Source organism: Rhinoderma darwinii, chromosome 4, assembly GCF_050947455.1.
Source record: "Rhinoderma darwinii isolate aRhiDar2 chromosome 4, aRhiDar2.hap1, whole genome shotgun sequence".
NCBI lineage: Eukaryota > Metazoa > Chordata > Amphibia > Anura > Rhinodermatidae > Rhinoderma > Rhinoderma darwinii.
In genome coordinates, this window is record NC_134690.1 from 360388089 (window position 1) to 360414209 (window position 26121).

At 42.2% G+C, this 26121-nt stretch overlaps 2 protein-coding genes across 5 annotated transcripts in view; one reads left to right on the top strand and one right to left on the bottom strand.

The window, feature by feature from the left end:
• Window positions 1–271: 271 nt before the first annotated feature.
• RPS27A (ribosomal protein S27a) lies at window positions 272–11986 on the top strand. 2 transcript variants are annotated; one of them, XM_075863032.1, is made up of 6 exons: window positions 272–349; window positions 466–530; window positions 4006–4060; window positions 7272–7357; window positions 9185–9316; window positions 11800–11986. In XM_075863032.1, exons 2-6 carry the CDS (start codon window positions 483–485, stop codon window positions 11947–11949), a joined length of 471 nt encoding a protein of 156 aa, XP_075719147.1. In that variant the 5' UTR covers window positions 272–349; window positions 466–482; the 3' UTR covers window positions 11950–11986. The 2 variants fall into 2 exon arrangements, with proteins under 2 accessions (XP_075719147.1, XP_075719149.1); XM_075863034.1 differs by lacking the exon at window positions 272–349 and adding an exon at window positions 358–382.
• Window positions 11987–23139: 11153 nt separating this feature from the next.
• Window positions 23140–26121, bottom strand: part of MTIF2 (mitochondrial translational initiation factor 2) — a 34348-nt gene continuing 31366 nt past the window's right edge. For 2 of the 3 annotated variants that reach the window (XM_075863036.1, XM_075863035.1), the window contains exons 13-14: window positions 23748–23888; window positions 23140–23670 (exon numbers count right to left, since the gene is read on the bottom strand). In XM_075863036.1, the coding sequence (XP_075719151.1) occupies window positions 23501–23670; window positions 23748–23888 (311 nt within the window). In that variant the 3' untranslated portion in view covers window positions 23140–23500. The remainder of the gene's footprint in view (window positions 23671–23747; window positions 23889–26121) is intronic. The other variant, XR_012883245.1, reaches the window with a different exon arrangement.

Consider the following 26121-nt stretch of genomic DNA (forward strand, 5'->3'; position numbering starts at 1 on the left):
TAAAAGAGCAAATGTTTAATTTATGACCGGCAATTTTATAAAAAAACATTACAGCGTAAAATGGGAAAGAACTCCAAGTCCCACAATCCCTTGCACAACGAAGGCCCGCTAGTGACGAACAAAAGGTATAATGAAACATTTCTAAAAATTATATTTTATAATGAACGCTGAGGCAGCAGTACGAGCTCACTGGTCGGTTGGCTCCGTTTGTCATACGGCATAAAGTGGAAAGATTGTAACAGGCATCTCACAAGACAGCTCTCCCCGCCCACCGCCCTGCTCGGCAGCTAGGAAAACCCCGTTGCCACCGGAAGGAGGCCCTCTCTCCAGGATCCGCCATTAGCAGGAGGTGAGTGTGGCGGAGCGGCTCTCGAGGACTGGGGTATAAATGTTATATACTGGGGGCTCCGTGACGGGTTATTCCGTGTACTCGTGCGTTAAATTACGTTCTTTAATATTCTGCAGGTGGATCCGGCGCCAAGATGCAGATCTTCGTGAAAACCCTCACGGGGAAGACCATCACCCTCGAGGTGTGTGCCAGGGGCGGCTGCGTGTGTGGTGAAGGCTGCTGGCGGCCTCGGTGACATGTCGCAGTGTGTGTGGGTAGCGGTGTGGACTGAACGAGTGCGGACCTCATGTGTCGTGTCCACGTGTGTGCGGGCGCCGCTTATCTGCACAATGTCCCCCTGTTCTACATAGAGGAGCAGGGAGTCCTATAGATTATACGGGCAGTGTACCCCTGTATGAGATGTGGATGGTATAGATCTATAGCCTGGGGTCTGATGATTCTGTACTGTATACAAAGGATCAATGTCTTCCATCAATCTTGTAAGACGGTCATTATTTCTCTTCCTGCCACTTGTACGATGTCCCGCTGTCCGCACCTTCACTACACGAATTTGATTATTAAAGGAGTTTAACCAAAATCACAAATTGTCACTTATCCACAGGTGGGACCCCCAGTTGATCGAGAGAGAGGGGGTCCAGATCCTACTCTGTAAAGAGTTTAGTGTTGGTCGAGCAGTGAGGGGGATCTGTGGGTTCGGGACCCGTTCTCACAATTGGTGGGCCCTTAGCAATCAGAAAATGATCACCTATCCTGTGGGTCGGGGATAATTTATTATAGGGAAATCCCCTTTACACATGTTACTCTTTAGGGCTCGTCCATGCTCTGCAGAATTGCTGTTTTTTTTTTCGGCAGGAATTTCAGATGGGAAAAATGCAGCAGAATACCGTAGCAGCATAGTGGATGAGATTTAACAAATCTCATCACACTGCGTAAAAATTCAGAGCAGAAATTGACCTGCGGTCTGTATTTTTCAGACCGCAGAATGTCAGTTCCTGCTGCGGAATGTGGACCGAATTGCTGTATTTTTCAGGGGAGGTGTCACGTTGAAGGCCTCATGCACACGATCGTATTTTTGTCTACCCGTAAATACGGGTCCTTGGTCACACGTATTTGACCCGTATTGCACCAGTATTTACGAATCCGTGCCCGTAAATACGGGTCCGGTGTCACCTGTATTCCACTCGTATTTACGGCAGCCCTTCTCTCTATCAGTGCAGGATAGAGAGAAGGGGCAGCCCCTACCGCAGAAAAAGTAAAAGAAATTCATACTTCCCCGGCCGTGTCCCTGGTGACGCGTCCCTCTCAACATACAGCCCGACCTCCCTGGATGACGCGGCAGTCCATGTGACCGCTGCAGCCTGTGATTGGCTGCAGCGGTCACGGGCTTAAACGTCATCCCAGGAGGCCGGACTGGAGGAAGAAGCAGGGAGTTCTGGGTAAGTATGAACGTTTTCTTTTTTTTTTTTTACAGGTTGATGTATATTGTGATCGGAAGTCACTGTCCAGGGTGCTGAAAGTGTTACTGCCGATCGTTTAACTCTTTCAGCACCCTGGACAGTGACTATTTACTGACGTCGCCTAGCAACGCTCCCGTCACACGTAATTACGGGAGCCCCATAGACTTCTATGGGCTTTCCCGTGCCGTTATTACGGCCTGAAATAGGACATGTTCTATATTTTTCAACGGCACGGACACCTTCCTGTAAGCATGCGGGGAGGTACCCGTGGCCAATAGAAGTCCATGGGCCCCTAAAACCGTGCCGTAATTACCGGCGTTTTTATGTTCGTGTGCATGGGGCCTAACACTGTGAAAAACGCAGCAATTTATGGACTGGTTTCTGCTGTGAAAACCGCAGGAAATGTTGTTTCTGCTGCAGCGGAAAGTCTCTGACTTTCAACGGAATTGCTGCAGAAATTTTCTGCAACAATTCCGTTGTGTGTGTGAACAAGCCCTTAATGTAATTGCAATGGCCAATCCATCCCTTCAGCTGCCTGAGCAGTCTCTGATATGATGGCCTGTAGGAAATATTTCTTCTCCCTGCAAGACCCGGCTGCCATGAAGATGTCTCCCTGCCTTAACACAGAGCGGTCTGCATGGAGTCTACAGGGAATCAGTACTGCAGCCCAGTGTGCCATCATTTATGGCAATCTCCTCTATTCAAGCCGCTATGATGATGGAGCTCCCCTTTATGGCTCCTGCGTATTCCCTATCTGAGGACTCCTCCCTTTTTGGTTTTGCTCTAATGGGATTTGATCACTGGCAAAGGGAAGAAAGAAGTTTCCAAAGGAATACAGAAGGGAACCTTGGATCTATTTTATTTTCAGAAGTGGAGCGTCTTGTATTGAGTAGACTCCTAAGCTGGAGGGCTTTCTAATCCCAGGGACAGTTATTATGCTGCCAGTTATAAACTTCATAATTGAGGCATTAAATCCATTTCCTTCTGTCCATGATGGAGGATCTCTGGAGTTACTTGGTGCGTCCTTTCTACAGTCTTTCCACAATTTCATAGTGGATCTTTCAATAGAGAAGCCAATTTCCTCTTTAAAGGGGGTTTCCATCTTCTGATAACTGATGACCTATCCACCGGATAGGTCATCAGTACATGATCTGCAGGGGTCCGACACCTGGGCCCTGCACAGATCAGCTGGTCCGGTGCCTCCGTGCACCGGACGTACGAGCCGGAAGCAGTTGGCTCTGGCCACGGAATAGAAGCCGAGCTGCAGCTCTTCTATACAAGTGAATAGGAACAGACCTGCGGTTCTGATGCATGGCTGCTGTGCTATCTACGGAGCCAACTGCTTAAGGGTTCCGTACATAGCATTATGGGCCACAACATTCGGTGCCCGCAGGTCACCAGAGTGGCATATCGGTGCGGGGTTGGGGTGTCGGACCCGCACCAATGACATACTGTTGACCTATCCGGGGGATAGGTCTGAAGCTGGACAACCCCTTTAATCTGCGGTGGAGATTTGTGTGACCTGACAGTCGATCATGTGTGCCGCTGCTCCTTACCATGTTTTATTACTGCTATTATGGCAAAGTTGTGGAGTTTTTGCGGTAATCGCAACAATAAACCGTGACTTGACTGCACCGTGGGAATAGCCCCAATTAGATATAGACAGTGGAGTTATATTGCAGGCGTAAGGGCGGATTCACACGAGCGCGCTCTGTGTCATATACGGACCATACGTCGGCAGTGTTTCCCGGACCGAACATACTTCAGGAAGCCGGGCTCCTAGCTTCATAGTTATCTATGATGCTAGGAGTCATTATGTTTTCAGTATAGAACAGTTTTGCTGCAGTGAGGCAGGGACTCCTAGCGTCATATATAAGTATGACATTAGGAGCCCGGCTCTCTAATGTGTGTTCGTTCCAGGAAATACTGCCAACATACGGTCCGTTTATCTCGGACTGAACACGCTCGTTTGAATCCAGCATTACTAGGGGGCACGTTATCCGCCAGTATAATTTCTCTGGTATATGACAGCAGGGCAGTTATGTTTGCTTATTTACAGCCAATCTCATGAGTGGCTTTGTTATATTAGAGGACCCCTCCCCCCCCGTATGTATGTGTGTGATGTCGTGTGTTTTTTATTTATTTATTTTTTATATGTAGTTTTGGATAGTTTCAACCGTTTCTTTCTACCTTGTTTAGGTTGAACCCTCTGATACTATCGAAAATGTGAAAGCAAAGATTCAGGATAAGGAAGGTGAGTACTACAGATATTTTGCAATGGGTATCCATGGGGGATGTCTGCTACTATATTGGCATTTGTCACAGCTGGAGGCGATGTCTGACTCTTCCATCACTCCGGTGAAGGAGCTGTGGGAGGAAGTCCCATCACAGCGTGATCTCGTGAGATCACGCTGTGCAGTGAAACAAGCTGGGCATGAATGAAGAGAAGTGTATGTCATTGATTGGTCAGCGTCATACACTTCTCTTTACAACGCCCACTTGGTGAAAAGTAAAAAACACCCAGTTGGGCATTAAGGACAATTGGCATAAAACTAAAAATGATCATAACTTGGTAGAAAATGAACGATTTTACAAAATAAAACGTACCTACATTAAAGCGCCTATTAGATTAGGTGGGAGCACGGCCCGATATTGTGGACGGCCGTCACCGGCTGTGCCCGCAATCGTGGGCTGTGATTATGGGCACAGCCTTGTGCATGGGGCCTAAGGCAAAATGTCAGTGGCACGTGTTCAGCAAAATCAAGTCATTTTTGTTGACTCTTGGCTAAGCTTTTTAAGAAGAATGACACAGCTTTGTCACAATTATGAAGATCACAACAAAAATTGTAAATACACCCTTGGTTCTTGGTGGCTTCTGTGGCCCTGCATATTACTATTAAAAGTGCTGATTCCCCCTTTAAGTTGTGCTGTTTATCTGTTGAAAGTGGCGGCCCCTTTTCTTATGGTTTGACAAAATAACTGCTCCAATTACGGCCAAAGAAGTGACAGGTCACTTCTTTGACGCGGGCGTCTATTTACGCGCCGTCATTTGACAGCGGCGCGTAAATTACGCCTCGTGTGAACAGACAAACCTCTGCCCATTGCTTTCAATGGGCAGTTGTTTGTCAGCGCTATTGAGGCGCTATTTTCGGACGTAATTCGGGGCAAAAACGCCCGAATTACGTCCGTAAATAGGCCGTGTGAACATACCCTTAAGCTACGAAATGGGCTACCTTCAATTTCTCCAAGGGGTTGGCTTTATGTGCTTGATAGTATACCTACATGAAGAACACCACGAAAAATGTTCCCTAGATACATTTATTGCAGTCAACAATCTGACTTATTGCGTAATAGCTTATGGGGAATGAAGCATGGTAATAACGGTGAACACGCTGAATAATAGCAAAAACCTAAAGTTCGGAGTCTTGACACACCAAAATAATTTAAAACAAAGATTTCTTTATTAACCCCTTAGTGATCACTAATACGCCTTTTTACGTCGGGCACTAATGGGCTTTAGGCTAGGCTGACGCCTTTTCACGTCAGCCTAGTCTAAGTCCTGCACGGGTCTCCCGTGCAGGCAGGAGCCGGGGCTCTGCTGTCTGATGACAGCTGAGCTCCTGCTCCAACGCCCGCGATCGAAGTTTACTTCGATCGTGGCCGTTTAACCCGTTAAATGCCGCCGTCAATAGCGACCGCGGCATTTAACTTTGTTTACAGAGGGAGTGCGCTCCCTCTGTCACCCATCGGCGGCCCGCAAATGCAATCGCGGGTCTCCGATGGGGTGTCATGGCAGCCGGGGGCTTGATAAAAGCCCCCAGGTCTGCCCTGGACATATTCCTGTTAGGACGCGCCGGAGGCACGTCCTAACAGATTGCCTGTCAGATTTACACTGACAGGCAATAATGCTCTGGTATACGAAGTATACCAAAGCATTATAGCAGCGATCGGAATATCGCACAGTAAAGTCCCCTAGTGGGACTAATAAAATAAGTAATCAAAGTGAAATAAAGATTATTAATAAAAAGTACAGTAAAAAAATCCATTTTTTTCCATAAAAAGTGGTTTTATTTAGTAAAAGTGTAAAAAAAAAAAAAAAGTACACATATGTGGTATCGCCGCGACCATAATGACTCCATTAATAAAGTTAATATGTAATTTAAACCGCAAAGTGAACACCGTAAAAAAAACCGCAAAAAACCGTGGCGAAATTGCAATTTTTTTCCATTGCCCCCCAAAAAAGTCATAATAAAAATGAATCAATAAGTCCCATGCACCCCAAAACAGTACCATTCAAAACTACGTCTTGTCCCACAGAAAATAAGCCCAAAAAATCACTACATTGATGGAAAAATAAAAAAATTACGGCTCTTGGAAAGTGACGATGCAAAAACAAATAATTTTAGTTCAAAAGTGTTTTTATTGTGCAAAAGTCGTAAAACATAAAAAAACCTCTACATATGTGGTATCGCCGTAATCGTACCGACCCATAGAATAAAGGTAACATGTTATTTACGTCGCATAGTGAACGGCGTCAATTTAAAAACGCATAGAACAATGGTGGAATTTCAGTTTTTTTTTATAATCCCCCTCAAAAAGGTTAATAAAAGTTAATATAAAAATTATATGTACCCAAAAATGGTGCCATTAAAAAGTACAACTAATCCCGCAAAAAACAAGTCCTCATACAGCTATGTAGACGAAAAAATAAAAACGTTATAGCTCTTTGAATGCGACTAGAAAAACGAATAAAATAGCTTGGTCATTAGGGCCTAAAATGGGCTGGTCACTAAGGGGTTAAATACATCTTAAAAACAACATAAATAAAACAGATGATTTCCACAGTATAAAAAGACAACCAGATAAATTGTATATAGTATATCCAAATATATGGGTAATAGGCGACACTGTTCAAATATAGGATTATATCAACGGTATATTACAATTTATATAATGTACATATACTGATACATACCTCAGTAGAACAAACTAGTCAGCAACAAGACAAATTATTTATATATTTATTCACATTTAAAGTATGATTGGAGTAAATATAAGTTAATGAGTGTACACCAGTGTACATACCCCTGATTAAAGGCAATTAGAAAAATCAGTATTAGTACTATACATGAACCAAATACATGGCTCAGTTAATGAAAAATAGGTTTAATCTAATGAAGATCATTTGCTGAACAAAGTACATAGCTGAAAACCAAGTTCATACCCATTAGAACAGGTCACCGTCGCTGGCGTCAACCCCGACGCGCGTTTCGGCCCGGAAGCCTTCGTCTGGGGGTAGTGTTGGGGTTACAGATGCCGTCCTTTTTTATACTGTGGAAATCATCTGTTTTATTTATGTTGTTTTTAAGATGTATTTAATAAAGAAATCTTTGTTTTCAATTATTTTGGTGTGTCAGACTCCGAACTTTAGGTTTATGTGCTTGATGACTGACTTGTTTCTCTAGGTATTCCTCCTGATCAGCAGAGGTTGATCTTTGCCGGCAAGCAGTTGGAAGACGGCCGTACTCTCTCGGATTACAACATCCAGAAGGTGGGTCTATCCATTTCTCTTTGATAAAGCCCCACAGAACCAAAAGCTTGTTTAAGTTTACAACTTTCTACACATAAAGGACACTTGCAACTTTTGGGGAGGTTTCTTAGATATTCATCTGGGTACCAACAACCTGCATGCATCATATGTCCTAGGGGGAGCTACACTGGCGGATTCACTTGTTGAGAAGGATCTGGGTGTTCTTGTAAATCATAAACTCAATAACAGCATGCAGTGTCAATCAGCTGCTTCAAAGGCCAGCAGGATATTGTCGTGTATTAAAAGAGGCATGGACTCGCGGGACAGGGATGTAATATTGCCACTTTACAAAGCATTAGTGAGGCCTCATCTAGAATGTTCAGTTCTGGGCTCCAGTTCATAGAAAGGCTGCCCTGGAGTTGGAAAAAATACAAAGAAGAGCAACAAAGCTAATTAGGGGCATGGAGAATTTAAGTTATGAGGAAAGATTGAAAGAATTAAACCTATTTAGCCTTGAAAAAAGACGACTAAGGGAGGACATGATTAACTTATAGAAATATATTAATGGCACATACAAAAAATATGGTGAAATCCTGTTCCTTGTAAAACCCCCTCAAAAAACAAGGGGGCACTCCCTCCGTCTGGAGAAAAAAAGGTTCAACCTGCAGAGGCGACAAGCCTTCTTTACAGTGAGAACTGTGAATCTATGGAATAGCCTACCGCAGGAGCCGTCACAGCAGGGACAGTAGATGGCTTTAAAAAAGGGTTAGATAATTTCCTAGAACAAAAAAGTATAAGCTCCTATGTGTAGAAATTTTTCCTTCCCTTTTCCCGTCCCTTGATTGAACTTGATGGACATGTGTCTTTTTTCAGCCGTACTAACTATGGTTTCTTTTGGGTTAAGTTTAATATCGTACTGCTGGGCACTCGTGCCATTAATCATCGTGCAAGTTGTAAACTTTGCTAGTCTGAAAGATTGTCTAGTGAAGGGAGAGACTTGTACACATGTACCACTCAGGTCGTGTGCATATAAATGTTTGTTTCAGATGAGTAAATGGGTTCTGCACACTTGGGGTGCTATTAATTGTGCGGCCGAGTCGCGAATAACCGCTGACTTCTGTGCTGCAACTTTTCTTGCCACTTGAAACCACATCAAATACCAATACAGCACAGCAATGTGGTGATCCACTTGCAGTTACCACGGCTTGGCTGCACATGTAATCGTGCCCTCAAAGGCCATGTACACTTTCCAAAGCTTTTTTTTTTTCAATAAAAAGGTGTTTGCTACTTTATAATTCATTTTTATTACATTTTACTTTTTGATACAGCTGCTCTGTACTGAGCAGCGGTATCGTGCGCAGAGACCTGAATCCTGCACCCGTCAGGTTTGCGGGACTGACTGGTTCATTGTCAGCGGGTACTGCGTGTCTTGGCATGCAGGTTTCACCTGTCATCGATCACATCTAAGTTATGAACTTGGATGTGATGGATATAAGGTGGTTCCTGCGTGTCAGACACGCAGGTCCCACTGACACTGAACCAGTCAGTCCCGCAGACCTGGCAGGTACAAGATTCAGGTCTTGGCACACAATACAGCTGCTTTATGCAGAGCAGCTGTATCTCGAAGTAAAAATTTTTTTTTTATTTTTTAATAAAAACAAATTATTAAGTTGCACCAAACACACTGACCCTTTTATGAAAAAAAATAATCTTTCAAAGGTGTACATAGCCTTTAGGTATGACTAATTTGCTGGCTTTTAATGATGGCCTGTTTTATGATGTTATTTTAATGCAGATTATGGTAACTTTTATGTTTTTGTTTTTTTTTTTGTACTTTTTTATTTTAAGGAGTCCACCCTCCACTTGGTGCTGAGGCTCCGTGGTGGTGCTAAGAAGAGAAAGAAGAAGTCTTACACCACTCCCAAGAAGAACAAGCATAAGAGAAAGAAGGTCAAGCTTGCTGTGCTCAAGTACTACAAGGTAAGATTAGAGGCCGTAATCGCTCAGGACACTAGTCAGCCCTGCTCGCCCTCAGTTCCTGTCTACTGTAGCAGTAGGGGGGGGGGGCTTTCACACGTGCTGTTTTGCTGCAGTTCTTCAAAGCCAATGACCGTTTTGGGTTGTAAAGGGAGAAGTGTATAGGAAAGATAGTCTGCAGTTGTGGCTTTTAAAAAAAAATTAAAATATGCATGTAAAATGGCGTGCAAAATCACCCTAAATGTTGGTCTTCATAGTTGCTTAAAATGTTGAATTGTAGCACACAAATCGATAATTGGAACTGAAGCATTAGGCTTCCTTCACACATTGTGCCAGGTTATTTTGGCCAAAAAATGCATAGACAAACGTTTTTGTTTTTTTTTATTAGTACATGGTTTTTTTTTGTAGCATTTTTTGCTGAATGTGTTTTATTACCAGCATTTTTTTTAGGTGTTTTTGCAGCGCATACATTCTGAAAACTTAGCACACATTAACTGACGTTTGTTTATTTGAAGAGTTAAAGAAAACCTATGGAGGTCTACAAGAAATGCTGTGGTTTCGAAAAAGTGCCACTTAAAAAAACAAAAAACAAACACCAGCCTGTTTATAATGCGTTTTTATATTTTCCCATCGACTTCAGGCTAATATCTGGCTGTGTAGTTTTTTTACAGCGAAAAACAAAACATGGCATTTTTGTTTCATACCCTTAAATGGGTATTCCCATCTTAAGCATTGATGGCTGTGCTGAGTCTACCAGAGCCAGATATTTCATGGTGTTTAACCTGCTACTGTGCAGACAAAGTAAATCTCCAACCCCCCCCTTAACATTGATCTATCCAATGTATGATCAGGGAGAGCCTGACCTCTGGATCCCTCAATGATAAAATGCGCAGTTGGGCTAGTCACCGTCGTTATCTTACTCACTGGAATCCAGTACAAGGCACAACAGTTTGCATGGATGAGCTGCTGTGACTATGGAAGCAATGAAGGGAACATGGCGGAGCAGTTGCATGAGTGCCACGGCCACTTCATTGTGATTGGTGGAGGTCACAACCCCACCAATCAAACATTCATGGCCTATTCTAAGGGTAGGTACTCAATGTTCTAATCCTGGAGAACCTTTTTAATGAAAAAGCAAGCAGAGTACTAGTTCTTCTCTGAATTGAATATAATCATCAAAGTTAATTTATTTCAGTAATTAAATTCAAAAAGTGAAACTCATTTATTATATAGATTCATTACACACAGAGTGATCTATTTCCAGCATTTTTTCTTTTAATGTTGATGATTATTGCCAACAGTTAAATGAAAACCCAAAATTTAGTGTCTCAGAAAATTAGAATATTAAATAAGCCCAATTTCAAAAATTATACTATTTTACTGAAAAGTATGTACAGTATATGCCCTCAATACTTGGTCGGGGCTCCTTTTGCATGAATTACTGCATCAATGCGGCGTGGCACGGAGCCGACCAGCCTGTGACACTGCTGAGGTGTTATGGAAGCCCAGGTTGCTTTGATAGTGGCCTTCAGCTCGTCTGCGTTGTTGGGTCTGGTGTCATCTTCCCCTTGACAATACCCCATAGATTCTCTGGGGTTTAGGTCAGGCAAGTGCTGGCCAATCAAGCACAGTGATACTGTGGTTATTACACCAGGTATTGGTACTTTTGGCAGTGTGGGCAGTTGCCAAGTCCTGTTAGAAAATAAAAACAGCATCTCCATAAAGCTTGTCAGCAGAGGGAGGCATGAAGTGCTGGAAAATTTCCTGGTAGACGGCTGCGCTGACTCTGGCCTTGATATAACACAGTGGACCAACGCCAGCAGTTAACATGGCTCCCCAAACCATCACGGACTGTGGAAACTTCACACTGGACCGCAAGCAACTTGGATTGACGCCTCTCCACTCTTCCTCCAGACTCTGGGACCTTGATTTCCATCTGAAAACAGGACTTTGGACCACTGAGCAACAGACCAGTCCTTGTAAAGGCTTAGGAAACCTTTGCAGGTGTTTTTGTTTTGATTCGTGGATTAGTGACACGAGACGATAATCTTTAACTTTTACCCAATATTCAAATTTTCGGAGACACTAAATTTTGTGTTTTCATTAACTGTTAGCTATACTCAAAAGTAAAAGAAAAAAAATGCTGGAAATAGATCACTCTGTGTAATGAATCTATATAATATGAGTTTCACTTTTTGAATTGAATTACTGAAATTAACTTTTTGATATTCTAATTCATTGAGAAGGACTAGTCTATTTGTACCCTAGATACACTGCTGATAAATACTGCCTGTCACCAAGTAGAAGCAACACATGCTTGACAGGCTAGCAGTATTACATCCGTTAGGGTTTTTAACGAAGCATGAAATGTTGGTTTAATTCTTGCAGTGCCCAAATTCTGTGAAGGCCTCCCTTCTCTACTAGATGTTGTATTTGGGTAGCTTATTAAATGAGTGTCTCACATAAACCTCTAATCTGTTTTTTAGGTTGATGAGAATGGAAAAATCCACCGCCTGAGGCGTGAATGCCCATCAGATGAGTGTGGTGCTGGAGTCTTCATGGCCAGTCACTTTGACAGGCATTACTGTGGAAAGTGCTGTCTGACATACTGCTTCAACAAGCCTGAGGACAAATAAGTGTACATGTGTTAATAAAAACTCCACAAATACTTCACTTTTGTGTATCTTGTAATATTACAGCATTGCTTCTCTTGTATCGGATTTGTTGAAGTTCACAAAAAATAATGTGTCTTAATCCCACACACAATCCGCTATATACAATTACAAACCCCATTTGTCACTTTGCCAAAAAGAAATAACATTTAGCAGATTGCAAGCTGACATTTACAGCAACGTCTTAAGAGGCTGTCACCAGATTATAAGTGCCCTGTCTCCTACATAATGTGATCAGCGCTGTAATGTAGATAATAACAGTGGTTTTTATTTTGAAAACGATTATTTTTGAGCAATTTTAGATTTATACTAATTCGTTTCTTAATGACCAACTGGGCGTTGTACAGAGGAGTGTATGACGCTGACCAATCGGTATCATACACTTATTGTTACAGTGTGATTGTTACAGTGTGATTGTTACAGTGAGATTGTGCAGTGAAAGAAGCTGGGCTGCAACAATGAGAAGTGTAGGACACTGATTGGTCACTGATTGGTCAGCGTCATAGACTCCTGTACAACGCCCAGTTGGTAAAAAGTAAAAACACGCCCAGTTAGTCATTAAGAAACGAATTCGCATAAATCTAAAATTGTTCATAACTTGCTCAAAAATAAGTGGTTTTTATTTTGAAAAACGATCATCTACATTACAGCGAAGATCAGATTATGTAGTAGATAGGGCATTTATAATCTGGTGACAGTCTCTTTAAATTTTGCAACGCTTGCAACTTTTTTTTTTTTTTATGCTGCCTCTGCCGCTTTTCCAGAGAGGGTGTGGTCTGTCGCAGCCCAAAAGATGTATTATAACAGCGGTAAACTATGCCAGCTTCTAACTGGCATAGATTTCCCTTTCAGGCGCATGGATGGCTAGAGAGATGCACCGAATTTGTGTGCGACTCAAGGCAAATCTTACTCCAGCACACTATTTGAGACTGGGGTATAAAATGCCAGTCTTCACAAATCTTCCCCTTTTGTATTTCACTTTATATCTGTCTGAACATTTTCTATAGAGAAATCTGCAAAATTGCTCATTACAATTTTATTCTGGAGAAATCGTGCCCTGTAAGATCGCTTTCTAGTTTTAGTGAAGGGGGTGGAGATGCAATACCGTACATAATCCATGGGTGAGATTGGCACTGTTAGCCGTCCTGGAAATGAGTGAATGAGTTATCAGTGCTGTGCTACACCTCTTATTCTGGTCCGATATAGAATTATTACTAAATGATTTTATAGTCAATGATGCAAATGATCTGTTCCTACTGATAGAAATCTGCCCCAACACTTAATATTTGTGTTTTACATCTTAAGTGATAGTGTACAAAATACAATATTACTCTTCATGGGTCAATGAGCTATATCTAGTACATGTAGTCTAGCATGTTTCAAAAAACCTCATGCTGCTTTTTAAAATCTGTCCGTGAATTCACCATCACACCTTCCTCTGGCCGTTAGATAATCTCACTGCTCTTACAGTAAAGATCCCCTTCTAGTTTGCTCTAGGTAGGAACAAATCTCTGTGCTGACTATATATATATATATATATATATATATATATATATATATATATATATATATATATATATACCTTGTGCACACTATTGCGTTTGTGTCTGAAATCTATCTTTTTTTTACATTATGGAACCATTCATTTCTACGGCTCCCTGCACACAACTGGTTTTCACAGATCCGTGCTGGGGCTGCAAATCCGGATTACGATCTCGGGACAAGTCATTTTATAGTCCGGATCTGCGGCTTCATTAACCCCTTCGCGCTCAGCGACGTAATAATCTGTCGCGCTAACTGTATCGTTAGCGCTCAGCAACGGATTATTACGTCGCGGGGATAACGGCCATTTCGGCCGTCCTCCCGACACATGCAGGAGCTGTGACAGCTGCTGTCTTGTTCAGCAGCTGTCACGGCTCCTACAGCGGGGACTGATCGCTGTGTCCCCGCTGATTAACCCCTTAAAAGCAGTGTTCAATAGTGATCACGGCTTTTTAGGGGTTAAGCTACAATTGCCAGCCTGCTACGCGATAGCGGCTGGCGATGGTGGCTATGGCAACCGGACACCAAACAATGGCGTCCGGCTCTGCCATCGACGGAAGCCTAGTGGGTCCTGACGAAGTCAGGACCCACTATGCTTGCTGTCAGTGAGTAGCTGACAGTTCTAATACACTGCACTACGCATGTAGTGCAGTGTATTAGAATTGCGATCAGGGCCTCCTGCCCTCAAGTCCCCTAGTGGGACAAAGTAATAAAGTTAAAAAAAGATGTGTAAAAATAAGAAAATAAAAGTTTTAAAAGTAAAAATCCCCCCTTTTCCCTTATCAGTCCTTTTATTATTAATAAAAATATATAAACAAACAAATAAACTATACATAATTGGTATCGCCGCGGCCGTAACGGCCTGAACTACAAAATTATTTAGTTATTTATCCCGCGCGGTGAACGCCGTAAAAGAAAATAATAAACCGTACCAGAATCACAATTGTTTGGTCACTTCACCTCCCAAAAAATTGAATAAAAAGAGATCAAAAAGTCGCATGTACCGAAAAATGGTCCTGATCGAAACTACAGTTCGTTACGCAAAAAATAAGTCCTCGCACGGCTTTATTGATGGAAAAATAAAAACGTTCTGGCTCTTAGAATAAGGTAACACAAAAAGTGAATGATTGTTTACAAAACTTATTTTATTGTGCAAACGCCATAAGACATAAAAAAAAAACTATAAACATCTGGTATCGACGTAATCGTATCGCCACGCAGAATAAAGTGAATGTGTCATTTATAGCGCACGGTGAACGCTGTAAAAAAAATAGATTAAAAAAAACAATAGTAGAATTGCTGTTTTTTAGTCACCACGCCACCTAAAAATAGAATAAAAACTGATCAAAAAGTCGCATGCACCCCAAGAAAACTACAATGGATTCCTCAAGGGGTCTAGTTTTCAAAATGGGGTCACTTTTGGGGGTTTTCCCACTGTTTTGGCACCACAAGACCTCTTCAAACCGGACATGGTGCCTAATAAAAAAAGAGGCCTCAAAATCCACTAGGTGCTCCTTTGCGTCTGAGGCCGGTGCTTCAGTCCATTACCGCACTAGGACCACATGTGAGATATTTCTCAAAACTGCAGAATCTGGGCAATAAGTATTAAGTTGCGTTTCTCTGGTAAAACCTTTTGTGTTATAAAAAAAATGGTATAAAGAGGATTTTCTGACAAAAAATTTTTTTTAATTTCACCTCTACTTTGATCTAAATTCCTGTGAAACACCTAAAGGGTTCATAAACTTTCTAAATGCTGTTGTGAATACTTTGAGGGGTCTAGTTTCTAAAATGGGGTGTTTGATAGGGGTTTCTAATATATGGGCCCCTCAAATCAACTTCAGAACTGAACTGGAACCTAAAAAAATTAATAAATGAGGCAATACTTCGCTTCTTACATTATACTGATAATGAGCCGTGCGCACCCCGAGATGACCCCAGTTTTGACCGTTTGTATAAATGGAGACCCCTATTAGACCGTTTCAGTGCCTGGTTTTCCCAAGCATACACCCCCGAGAAGTGTATTTCTATTGATGAGTCCTTGGTGGATTTTAAAGGGAGGGTTCAATTCCGCGAGTACCTGCCGGGTAAGAAGGCAAGGTATGGCGTGAAGATGTATAAGCTGTGCGAGAGTGCATCAGGGTATACATACAGGTTTAGGATATATGAAGGGAAGGACACCAGTGCTCAGCCCCCAGAATTGTGAGTTAATGCAAAAATTGTGTGGAATTTGGTGCACCCACTGCTGGACCAGGGTCACCACCTCTACCTGGATAATTTTTATACCGGCGTCCCACTCTTCAACTGCCTCGCTTCCAGTCCTGTGGCATGCGGCACTGCTAGAAGAAATCTGAGAGGCCTCCCTAAGACTCTGCAGGGCACATTCTAGCAGCAACATATTGTGTGTCAAGGACAAGAGAGATATCACACCAGTACCCATGTACCTGTACGAGGTACCAGTACAGAGACCCCTAAACCAGACTGCATCCTGGACTACAATAGGTACATGGGAGGGGTGGACTTGTCAGATCAAGTCCTGAAGCCCTACAGCGCCATGCGGTGTGGTATAAGAAGCTGGCCAGGCACATCATACAGATGGCATTGTACAATGCGTACATGCTACGTCGATGTACAGGCCAGAGGGGAACTTTACTGGAATTTCAAGAGGTGATTATCAAGAACCTAATCTTTAGGGACCAGGAACGGGGGGGCACCCAGTACTTCTGGAAGCGAGGCCACACGCATCGTACCAGGGCAACACTTTCCAGGAGAAGTTCCCCAAACTGGCAAGAAGGGAAAAAGTCAAAAGAGGTGCAAAGTCTGCTATAAGAGGGGGATAAGAGAGGACACAATATATCAATGTGACACGTGTCCCGAAAAAACAGAGCTCTGTATGAAAGAGTGTTTTAAAATTTATCATACATCCCTTGTTTTATAATTTACCCCAATTCTACTTACCCTGATGTACTCCGCACAGCTTATCCCCCCCTTATCTTTCCCTTCTGAGCCCTGCTGTGTGCCCAAGCAGCTGATAACAGCCACATTGAGGGTATTGCCATACCCGGGAGAACCCACATTACAGTTTATGGGGTGTATCTCTCCGGTCAAAATGCTCACTACACCTCTAGATGAATGCCTTAAGGGTGTAGTTTTTACAACGGGGTCACTTCTTGCGGGTTTCAACTGTACTGGGGCTTCTGCACACATGACTTTGCACGAGAAAATCCCCAGGTGGCCAAATGGTGGTCCTTTCGTTCTGAGCCCTCCCATGGGCCCAAACGGCAGTTTATCACCACAAATGGGGTATTGATGCACTCAGGACAAATTGCGCAACAAAATGGGGTATTTTATTTCTTGTGAAAATAAGAATTTTTGAGCTAAAACGACATATTATTGGAAAAAATATAATTTTTTTAAATTCCCAGCCCAATTCAAATAAGTTCTGTGAAGAAACTATGGGGTCTAAATGGTCACAACACCCATAAATGAATTCCTTGAGGGGTGTAGTTTCCAAAATGGGGTCAGTTCTGGTGGGTTTCCATTGCTTTGATACCTCTGGGGCTCTGCAAATGCGAGATGGCACCCGAAAACCAATCCAGCAAAATCTGCACTCCAAAGAACACACAGCGCTACTTCCCTTCTGAGGCCTCCCATGGGCCCAAACTGCAGTTTATCGCCACAAATGGGGTATTGCTGCACTCAGGAGAAATTGGGCAACAAAATGGGGTATTTTGTTCCCTGTGAAAATAATAAATTTTGATCACAAATGACATCTTATTGGAAAAAATGTATTTTTTTTCATTTCACAGCCCAATTCAAATAGGTGCTGTGAAAAAACTGTGCGGTCAAAATGGTAACAACAACCATAAATGAATTCCTTGAGGGGTGTAGTTTCCAAAATGGGGTCACTTCTGTGGGTTTCCATTGCTTTGATACCTCTGGGGCTCTGCAAATGCAACATGGCACCCGAAAACCAAACCAGCAAAATCTGCACTCCAAAGAACACATAGCGCTCCTTTCATTCTGAGCCCTCCCATGGGACCAAACGGCAGTTTATCACCACAAATGGGGTATTACCGCACTAAGGACAAATTGGGCAACAAAATGGGGTATTTTGTTCCCTGTGAAAATAATAAATTTTGATCACAAATGACATCTTATTGGAAAAAATTAAATTTTTTTAATTTCACAGCCCAATTCAAATAGGTGCTGTGAAAAAACTGTGCAGTCAAAATGGTAACAACAACCAGAAATGAATTCCTTGAGGGGTGTAGTTTCCCAAATGGGGTCACTATTCGGGGATTCCTACTGTTTTGGCACCTCAACACCTCTTCAAACCTGGCATGCTGCCTAAAATATATTCTAATAAAAAAGAGGACTCAAAATGCACTAGGTGCTTCTTTGCTTCTAGGGCTTGTGTTTTAGTCCACGAGCGCAGTAGAGCCACATGTGGGACATTTCTAAAAACTGCAGAATCTGGACAATACATATTTAGTAGTGTTTCTCTGGTAAAAGCTTCGGTGTTACAGAAAAAAAAATGAATAAAATTGAAATTCAGCAAGAAAAATGAAATTTGCAAATTTCACCTCCACTTTGCTTTAATTCTTGTGAAATGCCTGAAGGGTTAAAAAACGTTCTAAATGCTGTTTTGAATACTTTGAGGGGTCTAGTTTTTAAAATGGGGTGTTTTATCAGGGTTTCTAATACATAGGCCCCTCAAAGCCTCTTGAGAACTGAAGAAGTACCTTAAAAAAAGGCTTTTGAAATTTTCTTAAAAATATGAGAAATTGCTGTTTAGGTTCTAAGCCTTGTAATGTCCAAGAAATTAAAAGAATGTTCAAAAAACGATGCCAATCTAAAGTAGACATATGGGAAATGTGAACTAGTAACTATTTTGGGTGGTATAACCGTCTGTTTTACAAGCAGATGCATTAAAATTCTGAAAAATGCTATTTTTTCCAAATTTTCTCTAAATTTTGCAATTTTTCACCAATAAACACTGAATATATCGACCAAATTTTACCACGAACATCAAGCCCAATGTGTCACGAGAAAACAATCTCAGAATCGCTTGGATAGGTTTAAGCATTCCGACGTTATTACCACATAAAGTGAAATATGTCAGATTTGAAAAATGGGCTCTGAGCCTTAAGGCCAAAACTAGGCTGCGTCCTTAAGGGGTTAAACTAGTGAAAGTTTTTTTTTTGCGTTCAAATGGACAAACTAATCCATGGTTTTGCAGACTGCAAAATCGCAACCAGCGTGTGCATGAAGCCTTAGGCTGGGTTCACACAACCTATTTTCAGACGTAAACGAGGCGTATTATGCCTCGTTTTACGTCTGAAAATAGGGCTCCAATATGTCGGCAAACATCTGCCCATTCATTTGAATGGGTTTGCCGACGTATTGTGCAGACGACCTGTAATTTACGCGTCGTCGTTTTGACAGCTGTCAAACGACGACGCGTAAATGGACTGCCTCGGCAAAGAAGTGCAGGACACTTCTTTGCCACGTAATTTGAGCTGTTCTTCATTGAACTCAATGAAGCACAGCTCAAGATTTACGAGCGTCTCAGACGGCTCGCAAAATGCGAGGAGCATTTACGTGTGAAACGAGGCAGCTGTTTTCTCCTGAAAACAGTCTGCCTTTTCACACGTAAATGACAGCTAGCGTGTGCACATACCCTAACTATGTCACCTTTTAAGGGTGTATTTACATGGTGTGGCTTGTCCCGTGCATCTAAAAACCACATCCATTTTTCCCAATCTTTCTCTGTGACCGCATACAGGAGATTGACATTGTCTAATTATTGAGGAAACGGTTAAAAAGGCTCCACTTCCCCCACCATAACAATGTTTTCCTGTCCCAGAATGACAGAGGTTAGACCTGGCTGGTGAAGGTTCAGCTGAAAGGTTTTTGTTTTTTTTTCCGGTTTTCTTACCGGGCAGTAGGAGTTGATCAATGTGCTCTTTTCTCCTGTTACTGCATCTGCTGGTCAGATCTATTGTCCCTTCCACAAGCATTCCAGGTAATGTTGGATGCAGAAAAGATGTGCTTTGGTTTCCATCCACCCTCTCCCCCATCAGGTGGCCAGAGCGTGCAGTCCCCCCTGGTATTTCCCGTCTTTGGAACACGAGCGCGCACTTACATTGCAGCATTGTGAGGTAAGTTGCTCACGTGGTTCTGGGCTTCCAGTTTACCTGGCAGTCCTATGGAATCGCTGTGAGTTGCATTTACCGGTTAGGGTATGTGCACACGCTAGCTGTCATTTACGTGTGAAAAGACAGACTGTTTTCAAGAGAAAACAGCTGCCTCGTTTCACACGTAAATGCTCCTCCTCGAATTTTGCGAGCCGTCTGAGACGCTCGTAAATCTTGAGCTGTGCTTCATTGAGTTCAATGAAGAACAGCTCAAATTACGTGGCAAAGAAGTGCCCTGCACTTCTTTGCCGAGGCAGTCCATTTACGCGTCGTTTGACAGCTGTCAAGCGACGACGCGTAAATTACAGGTCGTCTGCACAATACGTCGGCAAACCCATTCAAATGAATGGGCAGATGTTTGCCGACGTATTGGAGCCCTATTTTCAGACGTAAAACGAGGCATAATACGCCTCGTTTACGTCTGAAAATAGGTAGTGTGAACCCAGCCTTACTGTGTGAGAGAATGCCGCTGCCATTTTCTGGAACACAGTCTATAAATCTCGAGCTACTGGGCAGAGTTGGGAGTGATATTCTCAAACCAATGGATTCTAAATACCATCAGTCATGGGTACAAACTGGAATTCTCCTTATCCCCCTTCCAGGCTTGTTGTCATGAGGATTCCCAGTCCTGTTCTTTAAGAGGAACTTCAGGCAAACCTTCAAGATATTCTCCATCTCCAAGTTATTGTTCCAGAGCCATTACTCAAATCTATTTCTGGTAAAGAAGCCAAATGGCTCCTACAGAACAATAGTAAATTTTACAACCCTTGAACAAATTAATCAAATACCATAATTGCTTCCCAGTCCAACCACAAAGTACTGATCTTTTATTCTCTCAATCCAAGGGATTCTTCTATAGGAATGGATGCTCTAGCTCATCGTTGGGATTATCAACTGGCATATGTCACACTGATCCTAGTGACCCCTCATTAGCCAAAACAGTTGGTTTGGCCTGATAACCTAAAATTGAGGGGTCCCCTGCATCTCCCATTGTCTCACGTCCGTCTCCACCAGGGACCTATTCATCATTCAAATTCCCATCAACAGTCTGGCAGCATGACTTCTGAAGAGAATTTTGAAGGCCAGAGGCTGTTCTGATATGAAAAAGTCTCCCTGCCAGCAGAAAATCTGTTACTAGAGCCATCTACCTGAAGGTCGGGAAGACTTTTTTTTAGATTGGTGTGACAGTAATCAACCAGCTCCTTTTCACCCTAACATTGCAAAGATTTTAGATTTCCTACAGTCTGGCCTAGACAAAGCACCTTGAAAGCACAGATATCTGCATCAAGTTCTTTTTTTTGACCAGGACTGTCTCCCAGGATTCACAATTTGACTGCTTGGGGTCTGAAGATTTTCCTCAGTGGTCTTTCTAAAACTCGATTTGAACCACTATCTCGACTAGACCTGAGAAGACTTTCTTGGAAAACTGCTTTCCTGGTAGCCATCACCTCTGCTAGAAGAATAGGCCAGATCCAGTCCCTATCTATTAGCCTTACCTAAGAATTCTAGATGACAGGATTATATTCTGGACATGAGTGCTGTCAGGGAGGATTCAGAAAGAAATTACCAGTAAGAATTAATTCTATTTTTGGGTGCAATTTTTAGACATGCGGCAATGTGATGTAAATACACCCTAAGCCGTGTTTTTTTTTTTCAAGCTAAATAAAGCCTGAATGTGATCATGGAAGTCCCCATTCGATTTTTCACTTTAGTAGCCCTTCTTCGAACCAAAATCCGCAGCATGTATGGCCTAATTCACATGGCAGTATTTGCTTCATTATTTGGAAGCCAAAAGCAGCAGTGGAATCTACACAAAAGAATAATGTAAAGATTTATACCTCTTCCATGTTACGAATCCGCTCCTAGTTTTGGCTTACAAATACTGATGCAAAATACTGTGAAAGAAACAGAGCTAAATGCCACCAGGGATCGGCAAACCAGCTAACTCTGCAGGACGCTCTGGAACGTCCTTGCAGAGTTAAGTGCAGACCGTCCGGACGTTTATAGTCTATGGGCGGTCCGGTCTGCAAATGGTTAAAAGCACAACTCTTTCATTTTCATGGCCGCATATTCCACCCACTGTTACCACATCACTTTGATAAAGAAGAGACAAGCAGTATAACTTAAAAACACAGGAGCTAGAAATATTTTAATAGACTCAAATCTTAATTTAAGTGTTTTTTTTTTTACAAAAATATAAAAATCTGAAAGACAAAACCGTGATGCGTTTGCAGTTCAACAAAAAGATGCAAATTGAGAGCAAATATTACCATTTCATACACAAATGTAATGCCAGAAAGGGGTCTCATGTTTATCCAAACCAACTGCAATACTGAAGAAATGGGAGAACGGTAAGATTTCACTGTGGACATAAAAGGCAGACAGGTATGACTTATAAGGTCTTCGTCATACATACCATATAGTATTGCAGGTAAATTCTCTCATGTGAGACATGAGCTATTTTAGGATCACTGGTTACTAAAGAGAATCCTCAAGGACACAAAAAAAAAAAAATACACACAGGAAGGTGGCAGGGTGGATGCATTAATGTTTTAAAGAGGCTCTGTCACCAGATTATAAGTGCCCTATCTTGTACATGATGTGATTGGCGCTGCAATGTAGATTACAACAGTGTTTTTTATTTAGAAAAACTATCATTTTTGACGGCGTTATGACCTATATTAGCTTTATGCTAATGAGTTTCTCAATGGGCAACTGGGCGTGTTTTACTATATGGCCAAGTGGGCGTTGTACAGAGGAGTGTATGTAGCTGACCAATCAGTGACCAGTCAGCGTCATGCACTTCTCTCCATTCATTTACACCGCACATAGCGATATAGCTATATCGCTATGTGCAGCCACATAAACACACTATAACATTACTGCAGTGTCCTGACAATGAATATACATTACCTCCAGCCAGGACGTCATGTGTATTCAGAATCCTGGCACTTCTCTGTGATTTACAGCCCATCAGGCGTAGTCTCGCGAGATTACGCTGTAAACTGTAATTTACAGCGAGATCTCGCTGTGCTGTGGTCTCACACAAACGCTACAGAAGTGGTCAGGATTCTGAATACACATCACGTCCTGGCTGGAGGTAATGTAAATTCACTGTCAGGACACTTGAGTAACGTTATAGTGTGTGTAAGAGGCTGCAGATAGCGATATAGCTATATCGCTATGTGCAGTGTAAATGAATGGAGAGAAGTGTATGATGCTGATTGGTCACTGATTGGTCAGCGTCATACACTCCTCTGTACAACGCCCAGTTGGTCATATAGTAAAACACTCCCAGTTGTCCATTGAGAAACTCATTAGCATAAATCTAAAATAGGTCATAACTGTCAAAAATTATAGTTTTTCTAAATAAAAAAACACTGCTGTAATCTACATTACAGCGCCGATCACATCATGTACAAGATAGGGCACTTATAATGTGGTGACAGAGCCTCCTTAAAAAGGTTGTCCATATGTCCAAATAGGGAATATGGAATTCATAGAATGAGGAGGAGTTGGGACCCATTTCTTTCAGCCGAAGCAGAGAGCTGCTGCAGATTGGCTTCTTTTCTCATCACCGCTGATCACTGGGGATTGCAGCAGCCAGACCTGCGGCAGTTAACGGATTGCTGCATTCTGAAAGATGGTGAAGACATTTGTGTCTGGTTTTGTCACTTATACTACCACAATTTTTCTGACCCAGAGTATGGAAAACTAACCTGGAAGAAAAGGACTGTACAAGGTTCACAAGATACACACATAAAATGACACCCAAGTCAGAATCCAGGATCCCATGATATTTTTTGAGGTACTGTCTTTTCCTCAAAGCAAACTATGTCATCTCCAACTTTTATGTCCACATCTTGATCCAGACTCAGGCCGCACTCCACCCCCGTTTTTACTGTTGGCACATCGTTCTTGTGGTGCTTAAGAGAAGTTAATGATCCTGTGGAGGAAGATGTAATTTCAGAACAGGTCGTCATATACAAGTAGATGTAATGAAAAACAAACACTAGAACTCACCTTCCCATAGAACTTTATTGTGACGGACTAATTTAAACTTCATCTTCCGATCTAGAAAGCCCTTCTGCACTCTGCAACCTGCCACCTGAACGGTCTTCTTTCCTACAGAGACATCAAATAAAGCCAAGACAGAAGCCTCACCTGGAAGGAAAAGAAATGTTTTAATGTTACCATCTGGTGGTGCCGAGAACCATCATACCTATGAAAAAAAACCAGTGCATGGACATAAGTAATAAAGTGCCCAATGGGATGCTCTGATTCACAGGCATTTAACTAGTGGAATGCCCACAGCGATTGGGTGGATCTTCAAGACCATCGCATGGACCGCTATTGTCTGCAGTATTGTATGTTGAATAGGGGTTTCAGGTTGTGATGACCCAGGAAAGATCATGGTACGTTGAAAATATTGTAACCTGAGGCACCACTATAATCTACTGAACATTAATTCTTCAGGTTTAACATCCTCAATCATATTTCTAATTATTAATGTTGAATAAGGTTTTGAACGTGGTGAAAAAGCAAATGTAGAATAATTCACAATTATCAAATTATTATATACTTTTATTTGATGTCCATCAAAAGGTCCGTTCTATCATTAATGGGAAAAACCCAGGGGTTTGTTCATTTTCCTGACACACTCGCCTTCTTGAGAACAGATGATATAATCTATACATGCTGCCGTTAAAATGATTCCCACGCAAGACTATCAAGCGTATTTATGTGGTCTGAAATGTGTAGCACAATCTCTCCTCTCCTTGGAAATTAGCGTATTGCCTTCTAAGAAAGAACATTAGATGGTTACAGCAGATAGACAACACAAAGAACTTCAAAGAGAATTGAAAAAAATAAAATAAAAAACCTGTGTCAAATTACTGTCATTTGTGTTGTAAAAAAAAAGAAAAAGTAATATATATATATTTATTAAAATCCACTGGAGAGGTTTGCTAAAAAACAGTGCACCTCTGTCCTTCCAGTAATCAGCAATGCGGTTTATCCTTTCTCTAGCATGAAATCGTTGATAATGCACAGGTACAGGTAGACCTGTAGTATTGTCAAATATTTAAAGAGGCTCTGTCACCAGATTTTGCAACCCCTATCTGCTATTGCAGCAGATAGGCGCTACAATGTAGATTACAGTAACGTTTTTATTTTTAAAAAACGAGCATTTTTGGCCAAGTTATGACCATTTTTGTAGTTATGCAAATGAGGCTTGCAAAAGTCCAACTGGGCGTGTTTAAAGTAAAAGTCCAACTGGGCGTGTATTATGTGCGTACATCGGGGCGTGTTTAATACTTTCACTAGCTGGGCGTTCTGATGAGAAGTATCATCCACTTCTCTTCAGAACGCCCAGCTTCTGGCAGTGCAGACACAGCGTGTTCTCGAGAGATCACGCTGTGACGTCACTCACAGGTCCTGCATCGTGTCAGACGAGCGAGGACACCGGCACCAGAGGCTTCAGTTGATTCTGCAGCAGCATCGGCGTTAGCAGGTAAGTCGATGTAGCTACTTACCTGCAAACGCTGATGCTGCTGCAGAATCAACTGTAGCCTCTGGTGCCGATGTGTCCTCGCTCATCTGACACGATGCAGGACCTGTGAGTGACGTCACAGCGTGATCTCTCGAGAACACGGCTGTGTCTGCACTGCCAGAAGCTGGGCGTTCTGAAGAGAAGTGGATGATACTTCTCATCAGAACGCCCAGCTAGTGAAAGTATTAAAAACGCCCCGATGTACGCACATAATACACGCCCAGTTGTACTTTTACTTTAAACACGCCCACTTGGACTTTTGCAAGCCTCATTTGCATAACTACAAAAATGGTCATAACTTGGCCAAAAATGCTAGTTTTTTTAAAAATAAAAACGTTACTGTAATCTACATTGCAGCGCCGATCTGCTGCAATAGCAGATAGGGGCTGCAAAATATGGTGACAGAGCCTCTTTAACCACATCCACTGAATGGGAGAACAGGGGTCACGTTACAATGCGTAATATGTAACACTACAGATAAGAACAGTAAGAAAATCATAGCTGCCAGTCACATCCTAGCTGTCATTTTATAGGTAAAGGTTAGAAAAAATAAAAGAAATCAGCCATGGATAACACCACCGTTTTTCCTTTGCCCTAGATATTGCATGTGATTCTTTGTCATACGATACGGATTGGATGACTTTACAAACTAGCAGAGGGAAACATTTTTGCCTAAGACTGGGTTCACATATAGGAGTTATGTCCAGCAAGTAGTTGTTATGCCTGACGAACAAAGAAACGCAGCAAGCAACGTTTTTTCTGGTTCGCTCAGGGAGACGTCTGCATAACCAGACATAAAGCTGTTTCCATAAGAAACTATAGGATCAGTTTTTTTCATCTCATCTG

Coding starts and splice junctions, on each gene's coding strand:
- RPS27A (XM_075863032.1), top strand. CDS start 483: ATGCAGATCTTCGTGAAAACCCTCACGGGGAAGACCATCACCCTCGAG. Junction 7,358..9,184: donor CGGATTACAACATCCAGAAG/GTGGGTCTATCC, acceptor TTTTATTTTAAG/GAGTCCACCCTCCACTTGGT. Junction 9,317..11,799: donor CTGTGCTCAAGTACTACAAG/GTAAGATTAGAG, acceptor TCTGTTTTTTAG/GTTGATGAGAATGGAAAAAT.